General features: G+C 41.7%; 1 protein-coding gene across 2 annotated transcripts; it reads left to right on the top strand.

The window, feature by feature from the left end:
• Positions 1–194: 194 nt before the first annotated feature.
• tex2l (testis expressed 2, like) lies at positions 195–21,171 on the top strand. Of its 2 annotated transcripts, XM_082545319.1 has the most exons (12): positions 197–484; positions 7,752–9,184; positions 12,220–12,420; positions 12,600–12,927; positions 14,668–14,903; positions 14,981–15,130; positions 15,231–15,330; positions 15,892–16,027; positions 18,236–18,373; positions 18,719–18,928; positions 20,455–20,575; positions 20,660–21,171. In XM_082545319.1, exons 2-12 carry the CDS (start codon positions 7,793–7,795, stop codon positions 20,816–20,818), a joined length of 3,171 nt encoding a protein of 1,056 aa, XP_082401445.1. In that variant the 5' UTR covers positions 197–484; positions 7,752–7,792; the 3' UTR covers positions 20,819–21,171. The 2 variants fall into 2 exon arrangements, with proteins under 2 accessions (XP_082401446.1, XP_082401445.1); XM_082545320.1 differs by lacking the exons at positions 15,892–16,027; positions 20,455–20,575; positions 20,660–21,171 and having other exon boundaries at positions 195–484; positions 18,719–18,838.
• Positions 21,172–23,445: the final 2,274 nt, after the last annotated feature.

Raw genomic sequence — 23,445 nt, 5'->3', positions numbered from 1 at the left:
ATTATGGTACTTTTGATCGATAAGACGAGTAACGGAATTTAATGCAGTAGGCTGTGTAACGGTATTCAACCCTCAGGGTGTACTTCAGCTGTCACCCTGTGGTGTGTAGGATACAATTAGACGATTACTAGACACACACTGTGCCAGCGTGCGTGTGTGCGTGGGTGAGTTTGTGCGAGTGTCTGTTAGGACCGCAGAACTCTGTGGTTAATCTGGATTACCATGCCGCGCGGCCACGCTTTTCATAATCAGGCTGTTGAGCTGTGATTCTCAGCAGCGCGTGACACATCTGGAAACGGGCGGAGGGAAGGTGTGCGCGCGTGCGAAGACGGGAGAAAGAGAATTGGGGGGGGGGGGCAGACGAACAGAAGAGCGACACTTTCGCATTTCGCAGTCCTCTCGCGCACAAATGGAGAGGAACCCGGAGGAAGACAAAACTAACGAACCGGTTTAACTATTTTCCGCACACATACAATTTCCCGGGGTAAGTAAACGCCCCCTAAACACATTTTTATCTTCCTTTTATTTTATTTTATTTTATTTTCCAAACATCATAAGCGGAGGAGACGTGTCTGCTCTTTTAGCTAATTGTGCGCACTCGCCATCGTCTCTTTAACTTCCACCTCTCCCGCCGTGATTTCCTTTCACGCTCGTCTTGTGCATGCAGGGAGGGATGCAAAAGTGAAGATTTTACTGCTACACGGTCTGTATGCGCTGTTCCAAAGCTGCACTCTGTGCTTTAATAGTTTATATGAGACAACTGTTCTTGGATTTGGCTGTAAAGTCAGCCAATAATATTTTATATTTTCTTTCATACCTATCACATATGTTGGTGCAAAAAGGATTGTTCTTATTATTGATTGAATGATTGATGTATCGTTTATTACATTTATTGTTTGAACGTCGTGGGAGGAGCCCTGAGTGTCATTTTCAAACTCATAACTTTATTATTAGTGAGGTTGAAGTTGCTTTTAAACTGCTGCAAGAAGTCAGTTGTTACTTGTAATATTTAATCTAACAGGGACTGACATTCTTCGACTTTTCATGTGAAAAGAAAAAAAATCGCAGGGTATCTTTATATTGTTTGTGGTCTCCACCGGCCTCCATCTCAGGTTCATGTAAGAGCAGAATCTCCCATAAGTCCTCAGTCTGGATATGATTCCTGCAATTTTTTATTTGTCAATCATCTGGCTTTCACTTTAAGCCCAGGAAGATGACTCATAGCTAAGGGACTCTAAAGTATTGCACTGGTACTAATAACTACAATCAACATTGGGTCAGCTGAGATGAGCTAGCTTGGAAACACACTCCAGCAAATGTTGGTCTAGCCCATAATCCGGCTCTGTGATTTGTCAGATTTCACAGTAAAGCCCTGCATTAATGTTAATCTGAGATTGTTACTGTTTGTGTCTGATTGGCGCGCCACACAAACACACAAACCTCTACACTCACATACAGAGAAAGTGAGTGAAAGACACCCTGTCATTTGAATGCTTGGATTGCATGTTAAGATCTGTTATGGCCTAATTGTTTGACAAGTGAGCTTGTGGTTGAGCTTTTCATGTTGCCGGTTAAGAAACTGAAATGAGTTTCTGGAATCACAAATACAAATGAAAGGCTTTAGGAGTAGTAATGTTAAGACACCAAATTATTACTTTTTTCTTGCCCTTGTTTCACACAGTTTTCAATGCCCAACGGGGCTGCCACTGTCAGGGTTTCTGGGTTGTTGACCAGTATTTTCAGTTCATGTTCACTGTTTATCCTCTGTACATTCCACTTCCTGTTTTGTGTTACGTTACTCTGTGTGCATTATGTTCTAGTTCTTATTCCATGCATCGTTAGTTCAATTGTGTTCAGCTGCTCACTCACCTGTCACCTATCAGTCATTGTTCAGCCGGTGTATTTAAGTCCTCAGTTCTCTCCTGGTCGGCGTCGCGTCATTAATGTTGTCACTGCTGTCTATGCCCCATGTTTGCCTTCCAAGTTCAGATCAGTCAGCCGTTCATTCAGTTATTCAGTCAGTCAGCCATCTCCTGTTTTCGTCATTCGTCCCTCACAATAAACACCCTGCATCTTCACCGTGAGTCCTGCATTTGAATCCTTTTCTCCACATCCACTCAGCAACCCCTGACAGCCGCAGATGAATACTCCAAATGCACAGTTAACTAAGTGGACAAAAAGGACAAAGTCAGGGGAATCCCCAGAGATCACACAAACACATCATATAGGGATCTTGATATTTGTGTAAATGTTTCTGAAACATTAGACTTTGTGTCTAATTTTCTTCTCAAAAACACATCAGGGATCAAGTTCTGAGCCACACTTGTTATTTATCAGTTGGTCTGCATTTTGGTACAGAAGGAATAACCTCAGAAACTGTTTTTTTGCAAGTTAGCATGTAAACATACAGTAAGATAGTAGTGTAAGTTAAACAAACATGTAGTTAGTTGTACATGTGGATCATAAGCCATATAAAACATGGACATAAGTACTGTGATGTCGCCCATTGGTTTCTGAAGCCCTGTTTTAAAGTCGCAGTCATGCCCAGCACACTGGTGACAGTGAGCACGCATGCAGATGGGTCAAGGATTTCTTAACAAATGGACCACAGAGTTGGGAGTTCCCCACTCTGACACTCTTCCGGGGCTGTGTGCTAAGCCCACTTTGCTACTCCCTGTACACCTACTACTGCACATCCACCCCAGCACCAACTTAGTCATCAAGACTGGACATGGTACCAATGTCATTGGATTAATATATAATGATAACAATTCTGCCAACAGGAATGAACTCTGCAAACTATCAGAGTGGGGCTTCATCAATAACCTGGCATTCAATACCTCCAAGGCAAAAGAACTGATCACTAGCTTCAGGTGACAGAAATAGGAACCTATACAGAACTATTTCTGTATAGACAATCATTCTGTACAATACAATAATTATAGTTCTGTTCTGGTCTGTTTACAACTGTTTATTAATACTTACAATTGTATATCTACAATCTGTATAGTCTCATATTTTTAACCATATTTATATCCTGTTCATAGCCTGTACATAGCTTGTACACTGACTGCAGCCTATAGATACTTATAGTTATAGCATATTCATAACATAGCTTCACACCACGTACATTGTAACATACCTATAATAGATCCATATCTTGTAATATACCTATATTATTACTAAAGCGCTTTCTGGATGGATGCAAACTGCATTTCGTTGCCTTGTACTTATGACATGTGCAATGACAATAAAGTTGAATTCTATTCTGTTCTATTCTAGGAACCTGTTCCATTAAACATAGGTGGAGAAACTGTTTGGAGACTATTCAACTTTAATTTTTTTAGCACACATGTTCCAGAACCTCACATGAATTATAAACACAACCAGTCTGGTGAAGAAGGCGCAGAAGTGGCACTAATTGAGACACTGAGGAAAGCTAATCTGTCAAAACAGTTGTTAGCATCAGCGCAGCAGGCATACAAACAAAAAGGCTTTTGAGAGAGTTAATAAATCTATGATCATAATATCTATGAAGTGCCTTGAGGCGACTTTTGTTGTGATTTGGCATTATATAAATAAAATTGAATTGAATTGAAATTGAATAAATCAGCACAGATGGCCATCAACACTCAGCTATTTTCAGTTGAGCATATGTACATTAGGTCAAAGACATCATCAACGATGCTTCTCATTTTCTTACATGGTTGCCCTCTGGAAGGCATTACACATCCTCTCTCTAGACTGAAGAAAAGCTTTTATCCAAACGCCCAAATATATCTTTTATACAAATGTCATAAAAAGACATTTGGCTCATTTTGGCTCTAAATTTTGTTATACGGGGCTCTAGAGTGCAACCAATTTGGTCGCAAATGTGACCAAATTTTTCAATGGTGCGACTAAAAAACAATCTTAGGTCGCACCGGTGCGACCAACTGTTCGAGTAACAAAAAAAAAGTCTCTGCAATTCTGAAAGTCTCTGTGTGGTCAACAGCAGACACACATTATGCCCCTATCGTGGTCTAAACCAATCAGAGATAGTCAGGGGCGGGACCTCTCTGATTGGCCGTGGTCCAGTTGAAAGTGCAGGTGGATTTAGAGAGGTGAGCTTGAATAAAGCGATATCGATTCATTAAATCCTGAATCGACTTTTAAATATAAATGTATTTTGCCAGGAACCCCAGAATCTCAGGTTAAAGCTCACAAAACTATTTCAACAACCACCAAACAGTAAATGAGAGCTTGTACACAGATTCCGCACAAAGACACACAGAGCGGACCCGACGCATCAAAATCAGCTTTCTCTTTCTCAGCTTTCTCACCTGACGGCACGTAGACTGACACGCCGTTGGGGCTGAAAGCCGACAGCTCACTGATTCTGATGCGTCGGGTCTGCGCTGTCTTTACGCCTTTTTTGCGCTAGATTCTGAGCTGCAGGTTTTGTGTCTCTCCAACCGAAATTCACTGCCTGAAAAGAAACTATTGATTCTATTGAAAAGAACGATTGATAACTTTTTTGTTAAGTTAAGGCCTGATCTGTCTGAAATTCATAGGCAGTGCTCTGACACAGAGCCATCAATCTTTGAATGCTGAAAAAGCACAGTGTATCCAGAAAACACATTATATGTCGTGGTAAATGCGCTGCCCAAGTGTCCCCTCTCCCCACGGCCTTTCAGCAGCAGGTAGCAGCAAACAGGTCGTCAGGAGAGGCCGATGTGATGATTAAATTTAACATTGTCTAAAATATTGCCAAAGAGTGCCAAAGCACTTTAAGCACAAGCACAAGATTGTTAGTTAATCATTTACACCTAACATTTGTGCTGGTGCGCCTAAGAAAAAAAGTTAGGTGCACCAGTGCAACCGTGGCAAAAAGTTAGTCTAGAGCCCAGTTATATATCAATACAGTGACAAATTGGAGCATGTAACTTCTTCCAAAATGAGTTACTGAAAAAAATGACTGACCAACTGAATGTCTTTAGAGGTCAAGACAGAAAGTTGTTTTCTATAAATAGCCCTGGAAGTCTTTTTGCAACCACAGCTAGGGCTGTGCGATATGACCAAAATCTCATATCCCGATATAAAACATCTATCGTCCCGATAACGATATAAATCACAAAAATTTTTATATTTTCTGTAAATTCTGTGAATCTCGGGTAATTGAAGTGTTTCCAGCTGGGCGTCGTGTACCTGGAGTCGAGTGTTTTAACCGATGTATGAAACTATACATCTTTAGACATAAGTTGTAACGGCCGCTGTTTTCTTTGAGTATTTATTACACGGCGTGCTGCGGGGAAAAGCCTGTTCTAACGTTTGAGTCTTAAGGTTTATTTTTTAGCACCTGGCGGCTCTTTTTTTGCTTCTCATCCATCAATACGCTGCATCCTCTTTCAAGTGATTCCGTTTATTTTGAAAAGTCTCAACAGGATCTTGAGCTTTATTGTGAAAGGTTTATGTGGAAAATAAACAAGCGGACATGCGATGGTTTTACTGTCGTTGTTGCTAACGACAACCCATTAAAAACAAGCGCTTGTCCGCCCGTAGTGTGGTTATATTAAATATAAGAGAAAGAGAGAACTTTAAGAAATTAATATAGCCGCTACAGTGACCATCAAAACGATGAAAAAATATTGCCGTAAACAGTTTATTTTGCGACACCATGAAACAAACGATAGCGCAAAATGAAATGACGTTTTTATATCGTCATCCGATATATATCGTTATATCGAACAGCCTTAACCACAGCTATCGCCATCTGGGGTCCTTCATTTAGAATCCTTTTTTTACGACACTGGCTTCATTTTTCTGACTTGAAAGCTATATCAATTTTTAACCTGTCCATGCTTGTGCTGAAAGCTGAGAGAAATTTAACTTCTGAAGCACCAGCACTGACATCAGCCAGTCAAGTCACATTCATTTCATTCGCTAACTGTCATGCTCCAGCATGGCAGTCAGCGAATGAAATCACGTTATGCAAACATCCTTAGAGAACGGCGTGGACATTGTGTAAGATGTACTTCAAAATGTAGGAAACTGATCACTCTGTGAATAAGCAGCCTGTTGTATATGCACCAAGTTAGCAATAGCCAGCTCGCTAATGGGCTAATGCTCGGCTAATGCTACCTTCCAAGCGAAGCTTGGTTATCTTGGCTTGTAATGATTGGTTCTAGTTCTTATGAGGTTCCCACCAGCAGACATGTCCCCCCAAGTGACAGGAACAACTATAGACAATCACTGAAGCAACACTTCCACATGAATCCTGTGTAATTAAGGTGTTTAACAGCAATTTCTGTACAGTTTTATTTTCTCTCTGTCTTATTTGAGACATATAGAAGACCTGCACATGTTTTAGCTTAAAGCCCTCTCCACTGTGGATTTTGTGTTATGCTATTTGACCAATACAATAATCTTATATGCGTTTATGCATAAAGCCGACTTATAGCTGCCGTGATTGTTATAAAAACATCTGGATTAGAACTACAGCAGCATCTGGAGTCCACAGCAGTTTCCTAACTCACATGATGATAAGACAACAGTCAGCTTGGACAAAACATTATTAGCTTAACAGTTGTTTAATGTGTGAGTGCATTTAGCACCTTGCAGCTTCTGGTCCCTCTTTCCATCCCGTTAAAGGTTGTGAGGAAGGAGTAAAGCCGCCTCAACACATCTGTGTGTGTTAGTTTATCTCCCCTCCGTCCATTTTGGGCAAGAGCAGATTAGTCAGAATCCACCAGCTGCTGGGGAAGTGGGTGAAACTGTGCCACACAGTGCCCTAATACAGTTACGTAAATCTGAACAGTAAGAGGTAGGGTTCAACTTGCAGGGCACTTGACCTCAAGAGACTGCAAATAAAAGGGCTCCCACTGGGCCTTTATGCTGGTTTCCAACTTGTGTTTTGGGACACAGAACTGCTTTTTTCATTCACTAAATCAGAGCTGATCTAATGCGTCTCTCCAATGTTGGTTTTTACTTGTATCATTTTACAAGTTTGTTGGTGGTGGCCGTGTTATGTGAAAAAGCGCAATGCTGTTGCGACACACAAAGGCCATATGCGGGGATGGAGGTGGGGGGTGAACGACAGAAAACATCCCCCCTCACTATTCATCTCAGGGTTGCATAAGTAACTTTCAAAGCAGCTTGAGAAGACATCACAGGGAGCGTTGTGGCTCAGTTTCAGTGGCTGACAGTAGGCTCTTTGGAGGGTGACGCTGGAGAGAGATTACATTCTGAATACTGCTTCACAGAATGAGTGGAGCTTTTTTATGTTTGTTTCTGCTTTAAAGGGATCTTACCATATTTAAATTACCCCTTTTTTTTACTATCATGCACAGATTTTTCTGTTTCCATAAATGCATTCATATCAGGGCCAAAAAGCATATAGATCCAAGCCTGAGTTGCCCTAGTTTGTGCAACATTTGGGGAAGAAAGTCTGTCTTGTCTATTTTTGCATGCTTCTAAAAAACCTTCAGTATGTGGAGCGACAGCTATGGGAGACATGCTTACTTGGCTGTGATTCAGGCTCACTGGTCTTCAGATTAATGTAGGTTTCCACAGCTCTTCAGAGCTCAACTAAGCGGCATTCACACATTAATGCGCAGTTGGCATCAGTAAGCAGTTTCTTTGGAAATTACGCACTAGCACAGAAAAGATGCCCTTCCTCATTCTCTACAGCTCAGACCCTGACTGCTTTCATTTGTTCTGCCCTTGAGGCTTAGTGATGTAGCTGACCGTGTCTTTTTTTTATTCTTTTTCAGTGACACATAAGTGCCTCGGCCTGGAAATGTAAAGTCAAGAAATGGCAGAAGGTGGTAAAAATGGAGAGAGAGGAAGCGAGGACAAAGGTGGAGCAGGTGGCAGATCTCCCGAGGAACCCCACGGTCTCTCCTCAGTGGGTGCCACCTCCCTCGGGACAAAGAGGCATCTCCCCCGAGGGATTGTGATCCAGCTAACAGGGACTGAAGGAGAGTGGGACAGCCTGGATGAGAGTGAGTTCATCTTCTCCCTTGAGCATGATGAGGACTACCCTGCTATATCGCTCTCAAAGGAGAAACATTTTTCTGTCGAGGATGACAGAGGGGTGAAGTCCGAAGAGTTCCATGTCCCTCTGTCTCCCTCAACGCCAGGTTCCCTGGGGAACTGTTCTGGTTCTCTGGGCCCAAGCTTCCTCTTGCCTGGCCCGCCCTCACCCACCCACCGACCCTTAGCGAGCCTGGTCAAGTCTCTGTCCACAGAGCTGGATCTGAAAGAGAGCTCCACCCTCAAACCCAGACCTTTTCTCAGCCTCGTCAAGTCAATCTCCACAGAGCTTTCCCGCTCAGAGCCCGAGGTGTCGCAGTCCAAATCAGACTCCCGACTTAACCTCCACCTGTGGAAGCAGCTGACACAACCGAAAACCCGCAGCAATGGGGACTCTCGGACTGCTCCCCCATCTCCTAGTTCGCTTTCCCCAAGCGGAGACAGCCTGAAAGGTGGTTTCTTCAAAATGGAACTGGAGGACACCAAGAGGAAGCTCACTGAGGTTGTGCACGAACCTTTGAGCAGCATGTTCAGTAAGATCAGGAGGGAAGAAAGCTCAGGCAGCCCCAAACACCAGTGTAAGAACCAGGGAACGCACCAGATCAGCTCCAGAGGTTTGGGGCGGGAAAGTAGCACAGACACTGTTCTGTCCGAGTCTCCTGTGAGAAGCGCCAGGAAAACAGATGCTGATGTTTTTTCTGTCTTTGAGTGGCCTTCTGTAAGACATCTCGGGAGAACTCAGCACTGCCCCTGCCCGGTGCATCACCACGTGCAGCAACACAGGGATGAGGAGCTGGAAATATGTACAGATGGTGATATGATGCAAGTGTTTGCCATCGAAACTCATAAGCAGGCGAGGAGGTTGCCTGGTTCTCAGGCTCTAACAGCACCCACGACCTCTCCCGTTCCACAGCCCCCTCACCCTCTGCCACGAATGAGTTTATTTTGTGTGGCAGTGCTTTCATACGGCTACTTTATCCTACCTCTCAGTCCATACTTCTCTGGCCTGGCTCTGGGATTAGCACTGGGCTTCTTGCTAGGGCTTTGGCTCATTCGGATGGGTTCCTCCAGGTCTAGCAACTCAGTCCATACCTATAGACCGCCACAGACGCTGTTGGGAGAAGGGATTCTGACAGGTGGCATTGTAAGCACTGAGCCTGACACACTCAAGGTAAATGGATGAGTCATCAACGATGAAAATGTCACTTTTATTTTCAGACACCTCTGTTCAGCTCCAGTACTCACACATTTTTAGTTTGTCATAAAAATGCCTGGGAATCAAGTGCGTTATGGCACTTGAAGGTGCCATAACGCACTTGAAGGTGCCATAATGCTCAACAGATACAGAATTGAATTTCTTTGTTTTCCTCATTCTCCAACTCACAGGGAACGGGGTTAAAAATGAGACTAGACCCGACAGCCAGTTGAAGTGTTAGAAAAAGGCTGGCAAAAGGGAGAACTAAGTAGTCCTGGATGAAAATTTTGAGGATTTATTTTACATTTTTGTTCATCAATCAGTGATCTTTACATATACCCCACATTGCACACATAGTCTTTATACTATGAGCTCAACTGGCTCTATTTTGATTCAGAGGCTGTTAAGCTGAACAATTTTCCACCAAATGTTTGAAAACTGGCAAAAGCAAATGTATATATACTGTACATTGGCTTTTCCATTTTCTGCACTTATTAGCAAGAAAGTTCTTGGATTGAAGCTCTTAGTCATCTGCGGCCTTTCTGTCTGTCCCACCTTCCCTGGTATGGGTTATTTTTCAGGCTCAGATATGCATGTTACATCGACTGGAGATTTTAACTCTCTGAATTATAAGTTACTGTAGGTAATAACTCTAGTTCTGACTCTCAACTTAACCTAACTCTGTTTTTGAGATAGTCAAACGTTTTTTTTAAAAGGGAAGTAGTTTTTAATTTGTGTCAGGATGGTCATTTTCTTTGTTTGTTCCTTAACTGTCAAGACACAGATTTTTTTTAAAAGCAACCCAAAAACTATTCTAATTACATAGGTAGAGTTAAGGTTAGGGTTCGGTACTGCTGCTGAAAACTTTGATCTCAGAGGTTTAAATTGGCCATAGGTGTGAATGTGAGAGTTTGTGGGGCTACGTCTACACTAGCCCGGATAAATTTGAAAACGGCGTATACGTCTAAAAACGCTCTGCGTCCACACTATCGTTTTCATTCATTTTCACAGAGTTGTGTGTCCACATTGAAACGGCCGAAAACGCTTACGTTCCAGTACTGCGCATGCGTGAAATGCCAGACGATTCGACCTGCGTCATTTCTGTCTGCCATTTATTTACTTTTTGGCTCTTTGAAACTTTGCGGCAAAATGTCGAGGAAAAGTTTTTTAAATGGACTCACAATGAGGTGGAGTTGTTGCTGCGAGTAACCAAAGTACAAAGTTGCAAAAGTGAGTGAGAATTAAAGAATTTGAAGAAAAGCTATGTGGAGCATGTTCAGACTGATATTAATCTTTAATAGGGCTGTCAAAATTGAGAGCAAACAAAACAACTGCTGTCTAATGCCCTCCGCTATCTTAGTTTAATTGGTCACATGACTGCATCACATGACTAAAATGTCTAATTTACGAAAAGACTCCGAGTTTGCTGTCCACACTGCGACGCAAAAACTGAGTTTTCAAATGGATCCGCTTTGGAGAGTGTTTTCAAAATACTCTGTTTTCCTTGACCAAAAACGCCGTCTCAGGCCAAAACGGAGAGAAAAAGATGCGGTTTAAAACGAAAATGTATTAGTGTGGACGTGGGTCTCTGTGTGTCAACACTGTGATGGAGTGGCAATCTCTCTTGGGTGTAAAGTCATTTCTATCCAGCTTTGACAGGTTTTGTCTGCCTGTGACCTTGAATTTGATAAGTGTTCAAAAGAATGAATTGAACAAATACTGTTGTATAAATATTATGTGGAGATGGGATCAAGAGTTACTGCAAAATAGGGCATTAATAGTCTCAGAACAAATTCTGATTTTTGACCCCCCTGTGCACAGAGAGCTGAAACAGGTTCATATTGTACTGCACAAAGTTTTTTCATGTTGGCATGTTCCTACTCTGTAAACAAACTTCAGTTTTGTCTAAAATGTTCACATGAAGCAGATGGATGGAAACATGTACCTCAGTATGGTCACAGTGGGATTATGGCTATTTCAAAATGTTTACCTCTTATACGAACGAAAATTTACTAATTTCTGAATTCACTTTAAAAAGCTTGTTAAAAAGTTCCTCCAAGTAAACTTCAGCACCCAGAGTATGCCAAGTAGTTGTTATTAGTCTTCACTGCTGCTCACTTGGTCCAAAATAACAATGTCATGCTGGCGAGTCGCTTCAGCAGGTCTGACTGTTTTGTTCTCAGATTAAAGCTTCTGAATGTGACGTGCTACTACCGTACACGAGGATCCTGGAACACAATTAAAACCGTCAATAATGAAAAGTGCTGGAGCCGCAGTGATAATTGCTGTTCTGCTCCTGGCTTAGCTTGACACGGGGCAACCAGGGAGGACTACACCACCCAGACACTGTCAGCTCCAGAGGCAATTAGTGGGAAATACAGACTGGAATAAGCTGTAATTTGTCAGGAAGCTCGGCAGACTAGGGATGGAGAAGAGTGGAAAACAATGTTTGCTGTCTCGCTATTGAGCTACTTCCCTTTTTTGGCCATTAGCAGTTGGGTATCAGTTTGAAAGCAATTAAAACGTGAAAGCTGGGGAGGTTTGTGAGGCAGTCTCAGAGGTCATAGGGTGACTCTGCTTTAAATTATTAAATTACTGTGTGTAATGTACCAGTTAGTTGACTGGAACTTTAAAGTGGAGTGCACAAACAGTTAATGAGGTACTTTTGTTTGTTGCCTTAAATTAAATCTGTAAGTCTGCACTTCAATCGCACATTGAGTATTTGTAAAGGTGAAATAAGATAAAGCATATCTTTAAAAATCAAGAGAGTTGAATATAATTTGCCTAGTTTGGTCCCGAGACATCAGCTCTCACTGAAACCTTCACTGACAAATAAAGCGTTTAAAATGCACCTTTACTTTTCGCTCTCCACATCACATCTCAGTCTGATTACAAAGATCAGGATTTTCACGGCTGGAACAATTTGAGATGAAGTGTTTACTTCTCACTTGAATGTGCATAAAAAACCCTAGTGTTGATTTTAAATCACCTCTTACTTTCTTTCTTTTCAGGGCTGGATGAATGAGATATTTGATTACGACCCAGAAACCAGCCATCTAGGTCTGACTCACTCTGTGTTTGCCACCCTGGAGGGATCGTGTCTCCGTCTGGAAACGCCACGATCGAACATCAGCCGCAGGGCCACGTATGACGAGAGATTCCACGAGCCCACCTTTGTCAAGTCACGCTGCTATCAGCTGGCAAATAGCAAAGTATGAGAACTCGCTAAGTAATAGTGTTAAATGAAAGGTTTTACTGTATCTGAGGCCCCACTGGCTGAAATGAAATATTTGATTTTGAAATTAACTCTCAAGATTAAAATAAACTGTTTACGTTCCCCGTTTAACAGTTTTGCTTCAACGCCATTGAACTCTGCTTGCTTTTCCCAAAGGTATTCCTGCTGCCATCTGTGTTGGCGCAGAAGAGGATGTGGAACCCAAAGTATCCCATCTGCATCCAGCTAACCAGGGGGGCAAAATCTCAGGAGGATGAGGGGGGAAGGCGGGAGGAGAGGCGAGGATCGGAGTCCGGAGCCGAATCAGCCAGTCCAAAACCAAGATCCTCCAAATATGACCATGAGCTTCCCACCGTTCTTTACCTCTTCGGCCGTACGGGAAGAGAGAAAGAAGAGTGGTTCCATCATTTCCTGTTTGCATCCATGGACACAGAAAGGGAAAAGGAGAGAAACAGACAGAGCAAATATGTCTCCTGCACAAAGGGTATGACACATTGTTAATGCATTAGGAATCTGTAATATATGAGTGGAATATGGATTACGTGCTCTGGCAATCCATTTCAAGCGAACATGCAATAAAAAACAGAGACCAGCCTTGTTTTGGGGAAACTTGAAACGGTTTTACTACAAATATTCTTAAATCAAATCTGTTATTTCATCATGCTTCTGTTACACTTCCCTCTTCCACTGGCAGCTTTATTCATCCGAAATCCGCGGCACTAAAAGTATCTGTCATGCTGCGCTCTTGGGAAAGGCTGGTTTTTAATCTAAACGGTCATTTTAGTAAATTCAAATAGAGTAATAGTTGAAATAATTATGCATGATTATTCCTGTGTCTGAGGAGCTGAGAATACTATTAGCGCTGTCTCTCCTGTACTGTTCTAGTAAAAACCTGAAGCTAGGAGATGACTAGCATAGCTTAGCATAAATGCACTGTCGTACAGGGGCAACACTGCCCCTAGCTTTGTCGTAGTGGTCTCACCTACTATATACTCGGGAATCACAGAATACAAGAACATATCGGAAAAGTGTTCATCAATACTCCCACACCACAGGATGATTCAGGGTTCAAACCACAGACTGTATATCAAAGATGGACAGACACTATTTTTTGTGAACTCCAGTTTTGAAAGCGCAACTTGAGTAGTTTGGCTATTTTTTTGGTTTAGGGGGGAAGGGTGGACCCGACTAAGAAATTGTTGATACTACACCCAAAATGATGTTTTATTCTAAATGAGAACATTATTGATATACTGACTTCAAACTAGTGATTGAAGTCATGGATAAAGCAGTAGCGCTGCTGTCTTATATGTACAGTCGCCCCCTTTTGGTCATTAAAAAGATTGTAGGTATGAGGTATTTCCACTTTAGCTTCACTTTCACATCCTGAAAACTATGTCTGTCCGTTACATACTGTAGATATGATTAGAAACTAATGGTCAGCCAGGTTCCAGTGGAGTTTACATGGTCAACAGATTGTTCCTCAAAAACTGAAGATATATGCTTGCAAAGAATTTTCTTTCAGATACCATCATCTACAAGTCTGTCCATCAAAAACAGACTTCCAGCTGCCCTGTTCATGTGGAAAATATATTAGAGGATTAATGAGGAACTGCAACATAAGCGATGATATGATCACTATAAAAAAAAGCTTTCAGAAATTAAAACCCATAGTACAATATTTCTCACTCAAGATTTCCAAGGTGGATGTTGTGAAACTAGCCAAAGTAGCTTGCAAGTTATCCCTTGCTGAAAATGAGACAACTTGCAAGTTGCAAATAGCCCTTCTCCGCTAGTACCTAATCAGCTCGACATAACTTGGTTCTGGTCATTTTCCATTATAATCCAGAACCAGAACTTAATGTGCATGGGGTTGTTATAGCAACACGGCCGAGAGTATCACACGTATGTATAGTTGCATATATATGTACATATATTTAGTTTGTGATATTACTCTGCTCTTTTTTTGAAGTTTGTGTCCCAGTGACAGGTCGGCCACGCATTGACTGGGTAGAATTAGCCATTTAAATCCGTGTCTGTGTTGTTTATGTTTTTTGAATACAGTTTTCAAGAAATAAATCACTTTATTTTATATTTTAATTAGAGAGAAGATTTATGATTGGGCATGAGATTTTCTGGTTTTAAAGTGGGTCGCTTTGCTCTGAAAAATTATCAGAGTTACTTTTTGTCAGAACTATGATTAAATGATCCTGTGTTCTCCCAGGTGACCAAACACAGCGCACCAGTGTACAGGTTAATGTCCCGAGCAGCAGAGGCTCCAGCAGAGTGGGCAGCAGTGACGAGGACGCCCCATCCACACCCCCATTCCCCATTATCTCCGGAGCGCCCTCCAGTAGCACCAGGGGCCTTTCTGTGCTCGACTACCCCAGTTATATGGCCCGTCTCCTGGTTACAGAGGAGCTGACCCCACTCTGTAGTCCTGGAGCCAGCAGCACAGATGTAAGCTTTACCATTACAAACTATACAGCCTTTAATTTGATCTAAACTTGTGTTTTCCTTGTCTTTATTTTTTTAAGTGTACCTGTGATCTAGCAGAGTACCCAGGGAAAAGCCAAACTGCCTGGGCTAACGCTCTACTCGGTCGGATCTTCTGGGATTTCCTGCGAGAGAAGCGCTGGGCCGACGCCGTCTCCCACAAGATTCAGAAGAAACTCAGCAAAATTAGAGTGAGAGCAGTAGTGAAAGCTGCCGAGTCAGAAAGGTTAACCATAATTACACCACAGTTTTGCCCCCCTGTGATTTTAAATCATGCAATATTCTCTACAGCTGCCTTACTTTATGAATGAACTGACTCTGACTGAGCTGGATATGGGCAGCTCAATGCCGCAAATCACCGCTACCTCCAGACCAGAGGTTAACCCCAGAGGTGAGTGCAGAGAGGAGATTAAACACCGCAAAACATAAGGGCAACACAAAATGCAAAGAGATTTACACAAATACACAAACACAGCAAGCGATGACCTCAGCATCAGATCAGACACGGTTATCCTGTCGTAATCTTGTGGGGCAGGGCAACCATTACTCTGCAATTTGGGGCATATTTGCGTGTGTGTGTGTGTTTTGAAATCAGGCCATTTGGCTGCTCCTAACGATGAGGGAAATTTAAGCTTATCAGCATGAATGTAGCTGTGTGACATCATGACTTTCCCCTTTTTCGATTTCTCCGCCTCCTTCGCCGTTACGCAACCGTGTGTCAACAGCTTTTGCTGTTTTCTGTCCTCCCCCACTTTTTCCCCCCACTCACTTCCTAAAGAGAATTAATAGTCTCTCGTAATTTACTATGAATTTAATTCCAAGCCTCGATAATCTCAATGAAAGCTGTTTAATCTGCCTACTAAGCAGCGTGTGTCCAGATTAGGCTGTCTCTAGCAGCATTTGTCTTAATTTTGGAGGTCTAGTTTTGACCTGTTTGGGGTGCCCTCTGCAGGCCTGTGGGTGGAGCTTCAGCTGGTTTACACTGGTAACCTGCAGATGACCCTGCAGACCAAGTTCAACCTGTCCAAGCTGGGTAAAGATGGCGGTCAGGAGACAGTGCACTGTATGACGGAAACCGGTAGCCCACGGTCAGTGCTGCACACATGTCCATTCGCACAGTGACACGTGACGCATCCCTGTAATCTTATAGAGTTACCTATCTATAGATATATTCTTACATATCACACACTTTCTTAAACAAGATGCTGTTTAAAATGTAATAGCCAGTGATGTCTGTGGATAATCTCCTTAATTAGCTACCTTACTGACTTTGTTTTCATATTCCAGTAACCCCCACAGAGCAGTGTATTAATTGCATCCTCATCTCTAATGCACTAATCACCGCGGGGGTGAAATTCACAAAGACAGATACATCCTGACTTACCTACTGAGCTGCCTCCTATTTTTAAATTCTGTCATGTATTATTATTTTAAAAAAAGCTAATAGTGTTTTTATCATCTGTAATGCATATTTCATCATGTTGCCTTGCCCAAGTAGCACGAGCAATGTAAAAAATAACAGTAAACATGGGTTTTTCATTCTAATCCTTTCTATTGCACGCACGCACACACCTACACATCTCTCTCCCTTGATCCCTTCTGCTTTCTGATCTACAGAGCCGCACATTATAATGATTAGACCTTCTTGTCATAAACCCACAGGGATTAAAGTCCAGGCAAAGCTTCACATTAGCCGTCTTTGTGCTGCATCTAAAGCTAAAAGTCAAGATAGCAAAGCTGCAGATATGTTCACTAATAGCAGATGCAAAATTGGCTCCTGCACATGTACGTCCCCAGTTCTGGAAAAGTTGGAACGCTGTGTGAAGTGTACATAGAAACAGAATGATTCGCAAATCTCAGAAAGCGACATTTTAATCAGAATAGAACAGGATATTTTAAGAAACATATTTGCTCTTTTTTCATTTGTTGGCATGAACACACCTCACAAACAGGGGTGGGGGCAACGAAACGAAGTGGTACTAAAAAGAAATAGCTGGAGGAACATTTTGCAACAAATTAGAGTAACTGGCAACAGGTCAGTAACACGATTAGATAGAAAACGAACATCTTAAAGATGCACAGATCCTCAAAAGTAAAGATAGGCAGAGGTTCGCCAGTCTGGAAAAAAATGTGTGTACAAATTATCAAAACAATGTTCCTCAACACAAAATTGCAAGGACTGACTATCGCATCCTGTACAGTACATAATATCATGAAAGGATTCAGTTTGCATGTATTGGATGCTGTGATCTTTGTCCCTCAGGCAGCATTGCATTAAAAACAGTCACGATTCACTTCATGGGATCAGAAACACTCCCAGAAATCACTGTTTGTGAACACAGTTCACCATATCAACCACAAATGTAGGTTAAAGCTCTGTCGTGCAGTAAATATGTCATATATGAACATGATCCAGAAACATTGCTATATAGTCTGGACCAAAGTCATTTTAATTGGATCGAGGCAAACTGAAAAACTGTTCTGTGGTCAGATTAATCAACATTTTAAATTATTTTAATAACAATAATGGATTGCATTTATATATCGCTTTCTAGGCACCCAAAGCGTTTTACAATTCCACTATTCATTCACTCACACACTGGTGCAGGCAAACCACAGTTGTAGTCACAGCTGCCCTGGACACAACGACCAGGACAGAGAGAGCTGGGGGATCGAACCTTCCGGGTACAGATGAGCTTCCCAACCCCCTGAACTATGGTCACCCTATGTTTTGTTGGGAAACATGGATGTCACATAGTCTGGACTAAAGAGGAGAGGGAGGATCCAGCTTGATATCCGTGCTCTGTTCAAAAGCCTGCATCCTTGCATATTTCATATTTCTGCAAGACAAATGCTAAACCGCATATTGCATGGCTTCATGGTAGAATAAAAACCTCCTCATTTCCCAGATGTTTATGGGCTGTTGTTAAAAAAAAAGAAAGCGGTGATGCTACATAGTGGTAAACATGGTCTTTTTTCTCATTTTTTGAGATGTTTTACTGCCATCAAATTCAAAATGAGCCAATAAAATGCGATGTTTTCTCAGTTCAAAAAGTTTGTTCTCTGTTTTGCTTTGATTAAATTCAGGTCTATGAGATCACATCATTTAATTCTATCGTCCCATTGTCCCAAGCATTTAATTCTAAATCTAATGTCTCAATGTTTTAACACTTGAGATTGTATCCATGGTGATATAAGTGAGTGTTTCAAGCACTGAATTGCCTCAGAAATGTTTTTTGAATACTTGTATTATGCCTGTGTCAGTACCTAACTTGCCTGCCTGTTTATCCTCCCAGCTGCAGGCCGATCCTCAGTGTGTTGGCCGACAGTGATGAGGAGTCCTCCAGCGCTGGTTCATCTGACGAGGAGGAGCCGCTTCTCTCTGAGCCTCAGGGTCCGGTGGGGGAGAAGGGATGCCCACCAGCTACAGAAGGGTAAATTTTGAATGATTCATGTCATCCATTCATGGAAAATATATCCTACTTTTGCATCATGCTTAGTAAGAGCTAAAAAAAAAGTTGCAGCAATGACATTATATTACTTTTGTGGAATGATCAGCAATAACGGCTTCTAAAAGGAACGTTTCAGTAAGAAGTGTGAAAGAAAGTGTTACTTCCACCCTGCTATCTTGCAAATGCTCTTTTTTTAAACCGTGCTGACATCACACCCCAGATGGCTGCTGCTCTCATTTACATTTCGAGGCTCTCGTCTCCTCAAAATTCTGACTCGTAGGATCACACAAACGCTGTCATTTCGTCTCCTCTAATCCTCTCTAACAGGACAGGGGGTGGCAAGACTGGAAGGAAGATTTTGAGATTTGTGGACAAAATCGCCAAATCCAAGTACTTCCAGAAGGCGACAGAAAACGAGTTCATTAAGAAGAAGTTCGAGGAGATGTCCAACACGCCCCTGCTGCTCACTGTCGAGGTTCAAGAATTGTCAGGGACTCTGGTTGTCAACATCCCGCCGCCCCCTACAGACAGGATATGGTACGAAAAGACACGCAGCTGCCTTAGAGCTGGAACGAGGCACAAGCAGCCCTTCAGTGTTGATCCAGATTATTTCTTTCTGCATATAAACATGTAGACTAATTCAGAAGCCCTTCAAAACCATGTTGGATCAAAGTGTTCAGGCCCAGTAAGAAGATCAGTCGCTATAGCTTATTCAATAACCACATTAAAGATTAAAGAGGATTGAGCAATTCAGATAAACATGTATGTGCTGATAGGGCTTTGGAGGCTTTGGACCATTATGAGTGCAAGTGTTTAAATAGCGAAAAACATACAATTGCGTATGCATGTGTTGTGATTAATAGTTTGAAAACAGTTTAAAGCATCCAAATATTAACAATGAATCAAGCGAACATGAAACGGCATCAAAGGCGTAATTACACTCACTGGTCACTTCATTTATTATACCTTGATCTTCACACCAGCTCACCAAAATTGGACAACAGAAAACTGGAAAACACAGCCAGGTGTGATGTGTCCTGATTTCTGCTGCAACATTTAGACGGTAGAGTGAAAACTTTGTGTAAACAGCATCATAGCATGGATCCATCCTGCCTTATATCAACAGTTCAGGTGCTGCTGCTGGTGTAATACTGAGGCAGGGATTATTTGGCACACTTTGGGCTCCTTAGTATCAAGTGAGCATTGTTTAAATGACAAAACATTGTTGCTGTTCATGTCCATCGCTTTGTGACCACAGTGTAGTCGTCTTCTGGCGATTGCGTCCATGTCACAAAGCAACTTTGGCAAATCTGCATTAACTATGTGATGCTATCGTGTCAAAATGGATACAAATCTCAGAGAAACATTTCCAACACCTTGCTGAATCTGTGTGTCATGAAGAAGCAAGGCAGTTTAAGGTGTAATAAAATGACCAGTGACTGTTAACCCTTTTTTGATATAAAAAAAAATAAAGCTAATGGAAGTGCCACCAATCGCTACTTGGGTTTGTCTTTAAAAAAAAAATGGTGACACCTTCTAGAGTAAGATTTTCTATATTTTGCATCTTTAAAAATTGACAGAATGAAGAGGTGACAAACAAGTTGAGCTTAAGATTGATAAGCTTTAGATTGGAACTAATGCAAAAGTTAAGAAAAACATAAAATGCGGAGAAAAAAAATATGGAGAACATGAACAAAACATCTGATTTTACTTCAGGACGTCCTGATTAATTGATTTTCTTAAGATATAACACAGTATAAGTTTACATATATTCAAGGAAAAAAACACTGTGAGATTTAAAAGACGTGGTTATGCTGCATGCCATAAGTGCACTTAACAAATTCTCAAAAACAAATCAGCTGTGTGATCTGTTTCTGACTCTCTGTGGAGTGACTCACTTTTCACTGCTTGCCAAAGGAACATTTATTTATTCGCCCGATAAATCTGTTCGAGCACTGAGGCTGTTTTGAAGCGCTCCAACAACGTGAGATCGAAATAGACCTGAAACATTCTCATACTTGTTATCATCTTGATGCATTTGAATATTTGAATGTCATCCGCAGGTACAGTTTCTGTGTACCACCAAAGCTGGATCTGCATGTCCGTCCTAAACTGGGGGAAAGGGAGGTGACTTTCTGCCATGTGACTGAGTGGATTGAAAGGAAACTGCAGGACGAGTTCCAGGTAGTCAAAAATCATTCGAATTCTGTGCTGCCATCAAATGTTTCTGATGCGTTTTCCTAGCTCACTCCTGCTTTTCTTCTTCAGAAAGTTTTAGTACTGCCAAACATGGATGACATCTACTTACCGCTGATGCAGTCCGGCGTGGACAGCACTCAAGCCTCAGAGTCCCAACAATCCCAAAGCTCCTCCACAGAATCCATAGAAAGGATCCCACCTGAGATCGCCGGGGCAGAATCAGACTAGTGCCACAGTGATAATAAAATAATGGAAAGCCGACCCTGTGAAGTGGATACATAACATGAAGCTAGTAGCTCTTAGGCAGACTCACTAACCTTAGTGTTTATGTCTGAACCAGGAGTTTCTATAAATTGCGTTTCACACTGTACGTGTTAAGATAACCGACCATGACTTAGAGATCTGCTTGTATCATCTAAAGGAGAATAACTGTCACAATGAATGCTATGGAGCAACTTGCAACTGTTTACATGTGAATGATCCATAGAAGATATATTTATTTATTTATTTAATTATCTGATGTTTACAATGTCCCTTTGGATAATAAGATGATGGTCATTATTAAATAAAGTTGGAAAATACTGAAAGCATCTCATCTTACTACAATACACAAAACGTGTGTGTGTGTGTGTGTGTAATGAACCATAGGAACATCAACAGTCCCTAGCATTAGGGGTGGTTAGTTATAAATAATAGAAATGTGTTAATTTATAACCAACCATTTTTTGTTGAATTCAGTCGTTTGCTGCTTAAAGGAAGCTGACATTTTTTCTAGTGATATATGATTTAACAGACGGTCCTTCTCCTGTACAGCGAAACGTCGCTCTGCACTGAAAAAAAGGGATTGGCCAACTCTTGGATTTACGTAAGCATCTTGCGTGTATTTAACATAAGTGCCTCATGCTTTAAAGTTAAGTGTAACTATATAGTGTAGAAACTACATGATATGCAGAGAGGCTAGATTAAATTGTTCATATCATGTTCGAGTGAAGTAAGTCAATAATTTACTGCGACACCGCACGGGATTTCAGTCTCGCACGCTTTGGATCGTGGTTTCAGGAAGGCATCCATCTCAGTCAAATCGAGCAACCGCCTCTAAGTAAATTGGGTGGTTGTTGCATTAAAAAAGTCTAACTTGTAATTTAAACACAATAATTTCATGTTTCTATGAATGTAATTAAATCATGAAGAATCTGTACGAAATTCAACAACTTAATTTGTTCTTGTTGAGATGACATGATACAATCTAGTAAGAGTGGTTAGTTGCTGAACTCATGAAATTCACAAGATCGCACGAGATGTCAAACTGCAGGAAAATCACTGGAGTTATAAGAGGCAGACAACTACACACACACGACATGTATGCTATTGCTATTTATTGTGGTTTAACCTGTCAAGGGCAAAAATGTACAAAAGAATTCTGCATCAAGCCTTGAAATCATAGCTTTCGTTAAGTCTGGATTGGTGGCATGGTAGTTAGTGCTGTTGCTTCACATTAAGAAGGTCCTGGGTTCAAATCCACAATCTGGCTAGTTTGCACTGGGTTCTCTCTGGGTATTCTGGTTTCTTCCCACAGTTAAAAGTCAAGCAGTTGTTAGAGTTAGGTTAATTGGTGATTCTAAATTACCTGTGAATGTAAGTGCAAATGGTGGTTTGTGATAGACTTGTGAGTTGTCCTGCCTTGTAACCTATCACTTCAGGGTTATTTCCCTGCACCAGAATAAGGTTAGGAGGATGGTAGCTATTGTAGATCCATTCAATTGTTATGGTAACCAGACTCTAGACTTTGAACATTATGTAGTATTTAAGTGACCAAGTAGTGCTGGGGTAAAAGTTATTGAATAGTGTTGAAATAAAATGACAAAATTGTGAAGGTGTTTCGAAAAAATGCGTCTCAACTGTTCCGATACTCCTGACACATATGGGATCACTACAGGTTTTCGCTTGGGCAGCGGTTGTCCTTCTCTCCTGGATCGGCTGGAGCTTTCTTTAGGTGCCTTTCCATGCATCAAGACATGTGGATAATACAAGTAAGGTCAGGCATCTACCTACTGACTTATTTCTATTTATCCATCTGAGGTGACACGAGCGCTCACAATTGATTCTGTCTGTCTGTCCTGGTCGTTGTGTCCTTGGGCAAGACATTTTACCCTACCGCCTACTGGTGTTGGCCAGAGGGGCCGATGGCGTGATATGGCAGCCGCGCTTCTGTCAGTCTGCCCCAGGGCAGCTGTGGCTACAACCGTAGCTTGCCTCCACCAGTGTGTGAATGTGAGAGTGAATGAATAGTGGAATTGTAAAGCGCTTTGGGTGCCTTGAAAAGCGCTATATAAATCCAATCCATTATTATTATTATTATTAGACAATCCCCACACTCATATTTTGAAAGTACTAACCAGCACTTAGTACTTTCAGGTTTCCTGACCAGGTGTGTTAGCTGGCTCGGTTGCTACCGTAGCAGTCTTTGACGACAGCTTTGACAATGCATTTCTCTTAAAATCTGCTCTCATGCATGAAATGGAGAAAAAGTGGGCGTTGCATCCGTATGCTTGTTATGCTCTTCTGATCATTATTATGTCTGTGAGTCTGAATATTTTTTGAAGTCTTTTGTGACACAAAAACCATCTCCAGCATGTCTAACATGTGTCCATTCTCTGGTGACTCACTTCTCTATATCAAATAAGTACGAAACGTCATCCTTGCACAGTTTCTGTAACCATCATCTCAGACTGAGGCTTCCACAAAATTTACTTAAAAACCAAACAAACTTTAAATGTTCCTAAAAGCTTTCCGTGTTTGGAACGATTAGCAGAGGAAGAGCTTGACGTACCCAGGAGGTAAACTGGACCTGAGAT

This window comes from Aulonocara stuartgranti (genome assembly GCF_965226115.1).
Source record: "Aulonocara stuartgranti genome assembly, chromosome: 8".
NCBI lineage: Eukaryota > Metazoa > Chordata > Actinopteri > Cichliformes > Cichlidae > Aulonocara > Aulonocara stuartgranti.
Note: the sequence above shows the minus strand (reverse complement) of the source record. Positions and strands in the feature narration are given on the sequence as shown.